Source organism: Muscardinus avellanarius, assembly GCF_963383645.1.
Source record: "Muscardinus avellanarius genome assembly, chromosome: 18".
NCBI lineage: Eukaryota > Metazoa > Chordata > Mammalia > Rodentia > Gliridae > Muscardinus > Muscardinus avellanarius.
In genome coordinates, this window is record NC_137804.1 from 30,936,473 (window position 1) to 30,949,587 (window position 13,115).

At 45.0% G+C, this 13,115-nt stretch overlaps 1 protein-coding gene across 7 annotated transcripts in view; it reads right to left on the minus strand.

The window, feature by feature from the left end:
* The window catches only part of SH3BP5 (SH3 domain binding protein 5), a gene marked incomplete at both ends in the record, with an annotated part of 79,858 nt that overhangs the window by 65,719 nt on the left and 1,024 nt on the right, over positions 1–13,115 (minus strand). For 6 of the 7 annotated variants that reach the window (XM_080715040.1, XM_080715042.1, XM_080715041.1 and 3 more), the window contains one exon: positions 12,476–12,538. In XM_080715040.1, coding sequence (XP_080571166.1) covers positions 12,476–12,538 — 63 coding nt within the window. Of the gene's footprint in view, positions 1–12,448; positions 12,539–13,115 lie in introns of all 7 variants that reach the window. The other variant, XM_080715036.1, reaches the window with a different exon arrangement.

Genomic DNA, 13,115 nt, shown 5'->3' on the forward strand with positions numbered 1-13,115 from the left:
AAGGGTCCAAAGGGCCCAGAGTGCGGTTAACTTGGGACTGAAGATTCTTACCTACCACAGTGATGGCCACAAGTCCATCAGCTCTCCGCCTGTCTTTTTCTGAGTCTGAGACCCCCATGCACTCTGAAGAGTCAGAGGAAAGGCATCATGGGAGACTGCCCCATGATTGTAGAAATTATCTGTTTGTACTTCAATAGCCACCACCTGTGACCCTAAGATGGGTTCCAGCTAAGGACTCAGGAAGGTGTGTATACTATCTTGTGGGTATTTACAGCTTTAAAGGAAGATATCCAATATTTATGGCAACATAGTCAATTTCACTATTAGACAGCTATTTCTATGTTCAAGGCGATAACCCATGCTATTATCATTTTGCTAGAGGCTGCAGTGAATTGGGTTATGTAAGACTTGAACCTATATGTGCCCACAAGTCTTTATCCATTTAGAAATGATGCAAATATTTAAATATAGCAACTAAGTGTGAATACCTACATATTCTTAACATTTGAAATGTTTTCTACTATTACTTTTTGTGTGTGTGGTGCTGAGGATGGAACCCAGGGGCATTCTACCTCTAAGCTACACCACCAGCCCTATTTTTTATTCTTTATTTGAAACCGGGGTCTCACTAAGTTTCAGAGGGCCTCATTAATAGCTGAGGCTGGCTGTGAACCTGCGATCCTCCTGTCTCAGCCTCTCAAGTACTGGGATTACAAGCATGTGCCACCATGCCCGGCTTTTCCCACTATTATATTTTGGTGCTTTTTTTGTGTGTGTTTTATAAATAAGCACATACATGGGAGCTTTTTAGCTGTAGGACATTCTAAAACGCCTTTAAAGTACTTTCCATTCTCCATACATGATCATGAAGAGAGCTTAACAATACGGTAATTCACTAAGCAAACCCATCACCAACACAGCTTGTCCACAATTTAGGAAGAAGCTGTCAATCTGAAGTATTCCCCAAGAGCCTTCATAGTTACCAATGATCCTTCTACAGAAACTCATTTCTTTGGCTCATAAAGCATCTTCTCATCATAGGCTTCATTCCCTACCCCCTACCTCTTGCCTATGAAAATTATAAAATATGGCCATTATAAGTCATTTAAAACACTATGAAATGAAAAATAATAACCACTAGCATCCTCAATGATAGCAGTAGCCACTGCCAGCATCTGGGCTCACCTTTCCTACAGCTGTCTTCTCCAGCTGTGCCGTAGAGATTTTTGTGGGGTGTTCCCCAGCCCATTGTGAACCAACACTTCTACTGAACATGATAAAAGTAAACTAGATAATGAAATGTCACTTGCATGTCACAGCAACATCAAATTGCTCAGAAGAAATGTCTGAAGTCTTGTTCTCAATTTCTGTAGACTTCATCTTAACTGTCAACAAGCAGTGCAGTCTTGAGCCCACACTAAGACTGCTCTATTGTATACCACAGTATCTTATGCACACACTCTTTTACTGTATGTGTGGGTTTTATATATATATATATTTCACATTTGATTTTACCTATTTTTCCTCCCTAAATAGATTACAGCCAGTTGTCCAAATCCACATGGCATCTTTTTTTTTTTTAATACAGAAGGTCACTCTTAAAATGCTAACATATAGCCGGGCGTGGTGGAGCGCGCGCTTGTAATCCCAGCATTTGGGAGGCTGAGACAAGAGGATTGCGGTTCGAGGACAGCCTCAGCTACTTAGTGAGGCCCTCTGCAACTCAGTGAGACCCTGCTTCAAAATAAAGAATAAAAAATAGGGCTGGGGGCCCGGGCGTGGTGGCGCACGCTTGTAATCCCCGCGCTTGGGAGGCAGAAACAGGAGGATTGCACAGGTTCGAAGCCAGCCACGCACGCTGGCTTAGGAGACCCTGTTTCAAATAAAAATGTAAAAATAGGTCTGGGAGTGTAGCCCAGAGGTAGAAGGGCTTCCAGGAACCCCAGTACCACCAAAAAAAAAAAAAAAAAAAAGGGCTGGGTGTGTTGCTCAGAGGTAGAATATCCCTGGGTTCCATCCCCAGTACTGCAAAAAAAAAAAAAAAAAAAAAAAAAAAGCTAACATATGCTGAGTGCCATGATGCATGTACACCTATAATCTCCATACTCAGGAGGCTGAGACAGGAGGATCCCAGGCTTGAGGCCAGCCTCAGCAACTTAGCAAGACTCTCAACAACTTAGCAAGACCCTGTTTCAAAAATAAAAAGGATTAGGGTACAGCTCAGAGGTGCAATTCCCCTGGGTTCAATCTCCAGTACAAAAAGAAAAAAAGAAAGAAAAAAAAAGAAAAGCTAACATCCTCAAGCAGAGTGGGTCTTAAATTTTCAGGCACAAACACCTTCAAAGTGGACAGGCTTTTGAGGAGGAGAGAAGGTTGAATTTTACCAATGTCACAATTTTCCGCAAAGTCAGAACAGCTTGACTCTTGGAAGTACTATGCCTTAGTTTTGTTACCTGCAAAATGGAAGCAGTAATAGCTATCTCACAAAGTCATTCTGAGGAGCTAATGAGTTGTATATTCACAGCACGTAGGACAGACCCTAGGGCTTCTTATTATTAGCTGTCATGACTGTTAAAGGACATTTAAGACACCAAAAGAAGCAGAAAAGACATTCTAAGATAGACAACCCACCCAGCAAGTACAAAAGGCAACCCTCATCCAACTCTAAGCCAACAGAAGCAGTAATATGTGTTACCTTTATTGGGATGAGGACATTACATGCAATCTGCAGTTCTTTATCCACTCAACCATCTATTAAGCACGATGTGCCAGGCAGATGACAGGAGAAGACACACCCTAACAAGACAGGTCTGGCTTGGGAAACAAGCTAACTTGCACACCCCAGCAGACAGGCGCAGCAGAGCCCTGCTGACGCTTTGACTGCAAAGTCCATCTTGCTGAAATCATGGCCAGTACAAGCCTCTCCCTGACCCCTGCTCAGCTCCGATCTCTCTGACAAAGAAAGGTCAAGGTAGGCCTGGAAGGGGAGGAGACAGAGCCACTGCCTGACTCCATGGCCAGGCTGGCCCCAAGGGCACCACACTGGAGCCTCGCCTGTGACCGGTACCCAGCGGCCCCGGCCCTCCCTGCCAACCAAGCACCCAGGAGGCTCTTCAATCCACCCAGGCTGTGCCACTCTTAAAGTACTCTCCTGCAGCACCTTTTCCACCCTCCAGGCCAACCAAGATGTGGGCACAAACGCCCCAGCCAGGTGCAGTGGTGCACACCTCTAATCCCAGTACTTGGAGGACTGAGACAGGAGGATCACAGGCCAGCCTCAGCAACTTAGCAAGGCTCTCAGTAACTTAGAGAGACCCTGTTTCCAAATTAAAAAATAAAATAGGGCTGAGTGTATAGCTCACAGGTAGAATACCCTGTGTTAAATACCTAGCACCACCAAAATAAAATAAAATAAAATAAAAAACATAGCCTCCACAGTCACATATGGTAAGACGGGTTTCAAGGTGCCAAGTACCCCTTTTACCCTATGTCGCCTGATGCCAAGATGCTGGCCTCCCTCCACCTGCCCCTTTCTGGAGCTTTGGGGTTTGGTCATCTCACAATGGAGGTTGAGACCCAGCCCTATTTTATGCATGAAGAAAGTGAAGCACAAGATTGAGAGACCCGCTCCGAGTGAACTGGGGCTGGAAGGCAGGCAGTCTCGCCCCAGAGCCATGCTCAGCCAGCCATCCTCCAGCCAGGTCACTCTACCAGCCTCAGACCATTCCTCACCTGCCTACCAGCCTAAAGGTGAGTGAGCAGGCGGGGACTGCCGCAGCACAAGTCCCCCGGTGCCAATACCCTCAGGGCCGAACTCGCAGTCAGAGCTGCGGGGTGGCGGTAGCCCTGCTCAGGTTACCCAGAGGGTGCTCAGCACAGCCCTCTAGTTGTCTTTACAACCAGCCAGTTGCCAACGTCCCTCTCAACAACACGCTCACCCCTCCCCGAAGCTCCCCAGCCTTAGAGGGCAGAGACTGCTGTCTGAAGTTCTCTCCCTCCACCACTGTCTCTGATGTCCCATCCCAGCTAAGCCTTGATGGCCCCCGGGGTCTGTGGGAACTGGCACCTCCTGCTTCATATAAGCATGCTTGAATCCAGGGCTGGCAAAGCTCAATGAGGGCAGGGTGCATCTGTCTTGTGGACCTCCGAGGCCGCCAGTGCCCTCACAGGGCTCAGCATATAGGAGGAGCTCAGTGTGCAGGGACCATGCTCACTTTAACCAGACCTCACTTGTGAATGACCAGGCCAATCCAAGCGCAGACCAGGCAGCCTATGCCCAGGCCTAGAATATAGTGCCAGCTTCAGAAAAGTTACTGGTTGCTTCCTCTCACCTATTTATTGCTTTGAACAATCTCTAGTACATTTTTCCAAGCATGCCAGAAGTCTCATACAATCTTCCTTCTCTAGTAGACATTCCCGTGTGTGTGCACGCATGCGCGCGCGCACACACACACACACACACACACGGGTCTAGAAGGTCTTGCTAGCATCTGACAACACTGTCCTGTTTTTCAATTTTTTGTGTGTGGGGGAACTAGACTGAACCTAGAGTCATTCTACCTGAGAGCTACATCCCAGCACCTCCACCACTTTTTTTTCTTTAAACAGTCTTGCTAAGTTGCTGCTGGCCCCAAATCTGTGATCCTCTTGTCTCAGCCTCCCAAATATTGGGAATATAGGCATGCACCACCATGTCCAACAACTGTGTGTGTGTGTGTGTGTGTGTGTGTGTGTGTGTGTGTTACTAGGGATGGAATCCATAGCATTCTACCTATAAACTATACCTCCAGCCCTATTTTTTTTTTTTTTTTTTTTGGTGGTACTGGGGTTCCCGGAAGCCCTTCTACCTCCGGGCTACACTCCCAGACCTATTTTATATTTTTTTATTTGGAAACAGGGTCTCTTAAGCCAGCGAGGCTGGCTCCGAACCAGCACAATCCTCTAGTCTCCACCTCCCAAGCGCGGGGATTACAAGCATGTGCCACCACGCCGGCTTTCTCTTCTGATTTGTGCTAGTAATTCATTAGAGACCAGGCTGCTTCCAATTCACTCCCACCTTCCCTCTCCTACTTCTGATTTCCCAACCATTTCTGTTTTGTTTTTGTTTTGCTAAAAGAAAATGCTTGCTGGTTTCTAGTGTGAGGGGTTGTGGAAGACAGACTTCTGGGTGCAAGACTGCCCAGAAGCTCTCCCTTCCTGAGCATTAAGGGAAGAATACAAACATTTACAATTAGCTGCTTTGCCTCTCTGGGGCAGGGCAGGCTGAAGAAGCCAGAAAAGCCACAAGCAGCAACCAGGCCCCCCGGGCCCTTCCCTCCTCGCTCTGCCTGCCTCCCAGCCTGGGACAGCCAGGTCTGAGTGAGCAGGGGAAAGGATGGAAACTCCCGACACGCATAGTTAAAAATACAATTCTCATGCTGGCACAGTGAAGCACACTGTAATCCCAGCCACTCCGCAGGCTGAGGGCGTACTGTCCTATGTCCAAGGCCAGCCTTGGCAACTTAGTGAGGTGCTGTCTCAAAATCAAAAATAAAAAGGAGCAGGGCGTGGAGGTGCACACTTGTAATACCAGTACTTGGGAGGCTAAGACAGGTCCAGGGACAGCCTCAGCAAGTAGTGAGACTTTCATAAACCTAGTGAGACCTTGCTTCAAAATAAAAATAAACAGGGCTCAGGGGTAAGTGCCCCTGGGTTCTAGCCTCAATATCCCCCATATGTGAATCCATATATATTCATATTGGCATGGAATATTGCAAATTTTGGTTCTAATTAGATTTTAAAACGTCTCTGTAGCGTCTGTCTCAATATTTGAAGAAAGATAGCTCTATATAATGTGCATTTTTAAATTACATGAGCTTCCTGCCTTTATTACCTTGCCTGGCAAGGCTGTTGCACACCTGAATAGCCCATTTCTCTCTGGGTCGTCTCTCCGTCCTCTTTCATTACTCATCCACTTTGGCTCTTGGCCCCCATGGCCCCCAGCACGCATGGCCACGCTTCACCTTTGCACTGGCCTTTGTGTCTGGAAGGAGTGTTCTTCCCTGCAGGAACCCCAGGCTTGCTCTCTCCACATCAGCTTCAGGCCAGCGATGTTTAGCACAGGGCCCCATGCCTTCCCCTTGTGCCCAAGCACCCACAAGCCTAGTCCCATTCTGGCTTTTTCTTCTTACCATCAATGACCATGTGATCCACTGTGAATTTTAACTGCTTGTTCCATTTCCTCCCCCTTCTGCAAGCCTTGGGAGGGCAGGGACTTGTGGGGCGGGGGTACACACACAAGGGCATTCTACCTCCCAGCTACACCCCAGCCCTTTTTATTTTTTATTTTCAAACAGGGTCTTGCTAAATTTCTGGGGTCTCATTAAACTACTGAGGCTGCCCTCAAATCTATGATCCTCCAGGCCAAACTTTCCAAATAATGGGATTACAGGCATGCACCACCAAATCTAGCTTGTGGGAAATGAAATACAAGTTTGCATCCAAAGGCCTCCCTGATTAAAAAAAAAAAAAAAGGTACCTTCCCTTTAAAGCCTGAGAAGGCTGCCTTTCTAATTTATACAAATCAGAACCCAACATTGTTCAAATAAGGTCAGAGGCAAACCCAGAAAACTATTTGCAATCTTTGATTTAAATACTAAGACAGCTGGGTGTGGTACGCACACTTGTAATCCCAGTACTTGGGAGGCTGAGACAGGAGGATCCCGCGGGTTTGAAGCCAGCCTCAGCTACTTAGTGAGGCTCTCAGCAACTTAGTGAGAGTCTGTTTCCAAATAAAATATAAAATAGGTCTGTGAGTATAGTCTGGAGGTAGAAGGCCCCTAGGTTTCATCCCTAGTACCACAGAAAAACAAAACAAACAAACAAAAAAAAATAAATACCAAGACAAGGAATGGAAAACTAAAGTTAATCCCAGAAATATATTTTCGCCTGTGTTTGCCCAAAGACAACCATGCCATGTTCTGTGAGCAAATTGCCAGCTGCCACAATTGTGGTCACCAATGCAGCTTAATCAGAGTCAGGAGAGGTGCTGAACACCCCTGGACCATAATCAAAAAGCAAAGTGGAGCCGGGCATGGTGGTACATGGTAGCAATTCCAGCATTCAGGAGGCTGAGACCCGAGGATCGTGGTTCAAAGACAGCCTCAGCTACTTGGTGAGGTGCTTTGCAACTCAGTAAGGCTCTGTTTCAAAAAAAGAATTTAAAAAATCAAAAATAAAAAAAAATTTATACATAACCCTAAAATCAATACTCATGGTGTTTTTAGATTCATTCAGATGCACAGAGCAGTGAAAAATACATCACCCGAGAAGCACCTTCCCAGCTGATATTGAACAAAGCGACACTCGGCCTTGTTTCAGTACTCAGCCTGTAAACAGGTGCCTTTGTCATGGTCTATTTAATGCCATGTGTTCCACACTTTTGTGGTTTTTTTCTTCTTTTTGACGTCTTTGCTGTTAAAATGGGAAGTACTGACAGAACTATCTGCTGTTCTTGCTCCTAAGGCTGTGATGTGCCTTATGGAGAAAATATGCTAGATGACCATGAGTTCAGTGTTAGTGAATCAATAATAAATGTCAGCTGAGTATGATGGTGTACATTTGTAACCCCAGTACTTGGGAGGCTGAGTCAGGAGGATCACAGGTTCGAGGACAGTTTCAGCAAGTAGTGAGACCCTCATCAACCTAGAGATTCCATTTCAAAATAAAAATAAAATAGGGCTAGAGTATAATTCAGAGGTAGAATACCCCTGGGTTTTATCACAAAGACAAAATAATGTTAAATACGTATTTTTATTTGTGGTACTATGGATGGAACCCAGAGGCATTCTACCTTCAAGCTACACCCCTAGCCCTATTTTTTTATTCTTTATTTGGAAACAGGGTCTCACTGAGTTGCAAAGAGCCTCGCTAAGTAGCTGACACTGTCCTCGAACTGCAATCCTCTTGTCTGTCTCTCAAATGCTGGGATTACAAGCATGCACCACCATGCCCGGCAAATACATGTTTTTAATAGAAACACACATCCAGGTATGGTGGCACATGCTTGTAATATCAGTACTTAGAACGCTGAGACAAGAGGATCATAGATTCAAAAGACCAGCCTCAGCAACTTAGTAAGATCCCTTTTCAAAATACAAAAATAAAAAGGGTTGGGGGTATAGCATTTTCAGAGGTAAAATACCTCTGGGTAAAATCCCCAGTACCAATAAATAAACAGAAACACACACTACAAGGATATGTATTGATCAGCTGATAAAATGTTGTGACAAGAGGTTCATGAAAACCTAACCCTACATTTCTCCTAGGAACAATAGTTTTTGATGTTTTCGGGTTTTTGATTTGTTTTGTTTTGCAGTACTGGGAATGAAACCCAGGGGCATTCTAACTCTGAGCTACACTCCTAGCCCTATTTTTTTTTTTTATTCTTTATTTTGAAACAGGGTCTCACTAAGTTGTGGAGGGCCTCACTAAGTAGCTATGGCTGGCTAAGAACCTGGGACCCTCCTATCTTAGCCTCCCAAGTACTGGGATTACAAGCCTATATCATCACACCAGGCTGGGACAATGGTTCTGTATTTTCAAATTCAGTGGCTGCAACTTTGTAGAACACAACTACCCAGAATCACAGGAATGGGCTATATTCTGAAACAGCTCATTTTCCTGCCCCTCATCCTTTGGCATGCTCCCTCCCACCACCCCCAGCGCTCCATCTGCTGCTCTGCATGCAGGCTTCTGCTCCTGTGGCCTGTCATGCCATCCCTACTATAGTTATTACAACCAGTAATTATCATCACCTCTCCCTCATTCCAGGTAACATAAGTTCTTAAGGGGTAAGGTCCGTGTCTGTCTTGTTCATCTATGCATCTGCAGTGGCCAGCAAAGCACAGGCACAAAGTTCCCAGAGCCTGACTGAATGATGCGATTCCCCAGCAGCGGCCACTGGTCCATCCGGGCAGCATGACTGTGGTTTGACAGTATATATCTATTACTAGACCTATGCTGCCCAAGGCTACATGTGGCTACTGAGTTCTCAAAATGTGTCCAATCCCCATGGAAATGTGCTTTAAGTGTAAAATATGCACAAATCTTTATTTTCTTTTTTCTTTTGGTACTGGAGTTGAACCTTGACACATTCTACCTCCGAGCTACACCCCCAGACTCGTTTTAATTCTTTATTTGGAAACAAGGTCTCACCAGGTTGCTGAGAGCCTCCCTATGTTGCCAAGGCTGACTTTGAACCTGTGATCCTCTGGTTTCAGCCCTCCAAGTACTGGGATTACAAGCCTGCTCCACTACACCCAGCTAAATATGCACAAATCTTGAAGACTTCATCAAAAGCAGATGTCAAACATCTTTAGATCAAGCCGGGTGTGGTAGCGCTGGCTTGTAATCCCAGTACTTGGGAGGCTGAGATAGAAGGATCACAGGTTCATGACTAGTCAGCTACTTAATGAGACCTCAATTTATTGAGACCCTGTTTCAAAATAAAGAATAAAAAATAAGGCTGGGCGTGTAGCTTGGAGGTATAATGCCCCTGGGTTCCATCCCTAGTACCTAAAAAAAAATCCTTAGAGTAAACCCAGGGCTTTGCTGATGTTAGGCAAGTGCTTTGCCACTGAACTATAGCCCTAGCCCCCGGCTTCATGTTTATATCGACTCCATGCTGGAATTATACTATCTTGGATATTCTGGGTTAAAGCAGTATATTAAAATTCTTTCTTCTTTTTCATGTGTCTACTAGGGAGTCTCTACTCCTGGGGCTTGCACTCTATTTCTCATAGTCAATCTCAGTTAAAACAATACCATGAGTAGGCCAGCTAGCAACAACCCACCTCCAGCCCAGCTCCCTCCTCACCCTCGCATGGTCCAGCTCACCCCACACAGGGCTCCTGGGTGACAAAAAGCAGGTCAGGAAACACCTGTCTGGTGGCTTCCTGTGACACACAAATACCTAAGTGTATTCACAAACGGAATTCAGAAATCAGGGTTAACGAGAGTTGAACAAATGAACCAGCTTCACCCTCAGAAGGTGTCATATGCGGCCACCTTGTTCATTTCCTAGCACGGTGGCAGGCATGTAGCACACAAAAAATATAAACCTAATGTTTTGCTTAAAACTAAGCCAGGCCTGCAATCTCAGTACTTGGGAGGCTGAGACAGGAGGATTGTAAGTTCAAGGCCAGCCTCAGCAAATTAGCAAGAGCCTATTTTAAAATAAAAAACAAGAAGGCTGGGAGCCAAGTGTGGTGGTGCATGCTTATAATCCCAGCATTTGGGAGGCAGAGTCAGGAGGATCGTGGTTTGTGGACAGCCTCAGCTGCTTAGGCCCTTTGCATCTCAGTGAGGCCCTGTTTCAAAATAAAGAATAAAAAATAGGGCTGGGGGTGTAGTTCAGAGGTAGAATGCTCCTAGGTTCCATTCCCAGTATCAAAAAAAAAAAAAAAAAAAAGTAGGGCTGGGGGTGTAACTCAGAGGTAGAACACCCCTAGGTTCAATCCCTCTTACTAAAACAAAGGCTGTTTCCAACCTATCTGCTCCTATTTGAGACAGCAGAATACAAGAGCTGGAAGGAATATAGAAAATGCCTGGGTCTAGGATGGGAGACCCAGCTCTGCCATAACATTGAACCATGAGACACCAAGCTCTTCACTTGGAAAGGAAGCCATCTCTGCTGCTCCAGGCAGAAAAAACTTTCTATGATGACGCCTGTATCCTCTGCTCTGCCCAATATAATGGCTACTGAGCTCTCGAAATAGTTTTTTTTGTTGTTGTTTTGCTTTTTTTGTTGTTTTTCTTTGGTGTGTGTGTGTGTGTGTGTGTGTGTGTGTGTGTGCGCACACGCGCATGCGTGCGCGCGCTGGGGACTAAACTTCCAATCTACACATCCAGCCTTATTTTTTATTTATTTGGAAACAGGGTCTTGCTAAATTGCTAAGGCTGGCTTTGAACCTACCATCCTCTGGTCTCAGCCTCCCAAGAAGTACTGGGATTATAGGCATGTGCCACCATGCCTGGCTGGATCTGAACTTTTAACCTTATAAACTTTAATAGTCACATGATACACGTGGCTACCATATTGGACTGCACAGCTCTCGGCTGCTGTGACAGGGTAGAATGAGAAAATGCTTGTAAAGCCGGAGTGGTGGTGCACACTTGTAATCCCAGCATTTGGGAGGCTGAGACAGGAAGATCACAGTTCAAGGACAGCCTCACCTACTTAGTGAAGCCCTCTGCAACTTTAGTGAGACCCTGTTTCAAAATCAAGAATAAAACATAGGGCTGGGGGTGTAGCTCGGAGGTAGAATGCCTCTGGGTTGCATCTCCAGTAGTGTAAAAAAGAAAAAGAAAATGCTTGTAAAGACATTTTGTAGGGCTAGGGGCATTGCTGACTAACATGCTTGAGGCCCTAGGTCCCACCCACAGCACCATAAAAAAGAACAACAAAAAGAATGTGACCCAAACATTTTGTAAATGCTAATACTCTATAGGAATGGCAGGAATTCTGTTTAATGTGGAGAAATTCAAGATTCTGAGAGGCTCTAATTGCCCAGCTTCACAAAGAGACTCAATTTATCAAAAGTCACCACAGATCTGGTACCTCCAGGGCTAAGCATGCCATCAGGAATCACAGCTGCCAGTGAATTCCTGACATGATATTCCTATCTCCCACACCCTCACGGAGGGACCAGATGCTTCTTGCCCTTTCTGCTGACCTTTCCTGCTATTTCTCTACTATAGAAATAGGTTCTCCCAACAGCTCTCTGCATTTCCTCTGACAGACAGCCATTCACAGGACATAAGCAGGGTTGTTCACATTTGCTACAGGGCTGTAAAACGAACCTTCCTGAAAAGGGGTGCTGACTAATTGGTAGCTGTGAAGAATGCTAACTTGTTTACACTCAGGTTGAGATTCAAATCAAGCTCTTGTCTCCCAAGATTTTTCTTTCCCCAGCAGGAAAGCCCTTCCCAGTCTAAACATATTTTTTGTTATTATTAAGATTATATTCCACGTACAAGCAGACAATAAAGAAATGATCAGGGAAGTGGAAGAAGGGGTGAATTACTAGGACAGGAAAGTTAAAAAAAAATGGTATAAGTCTGAGAAACCATGAAAAAAATTTCAAGTACAATGGAAGGAGCCGCCCCAAAATATTTAATAGATTTTTTACTTCACTTATTCTTCTTCATTAGCGAGTTCATCTAATTTCCCCCTTGGTCCTTTCTATCTTCTCAACAGACACATGAGATTTGGGGGTTAAGCGTTGTGTAATGCTCTCCACGGCCCTTGCTCTGGACCCCATGGAGCTGCATAATGAAAAACATGTGAAATTGGATCCACTTGCATTCCGCCCACAGGCTGGGCTCAGTGGTGTGTGCGACTCCTGCAGTAACCCTCCGGCCATTAAAACAAAATTAACCAGTCTGGTGTCAGTGTGACTGACACCACCAAGGACAGGGACCCCGCTCTCTGTACCTCGAGTTCTGTCTCTCGTCTGTTGATATCATCCGTGGATTGGTTTAACTTCTCCAGTTCTCCCTAAAAAAAGAGAAGAGATCTGCCGTTTGTTCCCAGAATCTCTTAGCCCAGCCCAGTCCAATGTGTTATGACCAAGGAAAGAGTAAATAACACTAACGGAGCACAGTTAAGGCCTGGCAGGGAGACCAAGGGGCCAAAATTTCTGAAACCTTTTTGTTGATGGCGTCTTATTGGCCGTGCTTAAGGTCCCAGAATTTGTCCTTCCTTGGAAGGTCAAATATTTATTCCAGGTATGTGCCTTCAGATAAACGCACCTGTTACAAACAGTTTGGTAACCCAATCAAAGCATGTGCCATAGAGCAAGAATTCTGCAGAGAACGCAATACATGAAAATAAGCAAGGCCACGCCAAAAGTACAAACCAGTGAAATCACTTAAATCAAAGGCAGGATTTGAATATTAACTCATCAGCAGTTGAGTACTTTCCTATAAAGAAATGAAAATCTTTTTTCCAACTGCCTATTACTCCACCTAGTTTTTAACTTGCTTTAATCAGGTTTCTCTAAATAAACATTTAAGAACTGACTTTTTAAAAATATCCAATGTAAAGTTAAACTCACTTTTACTATGCAAAGGAC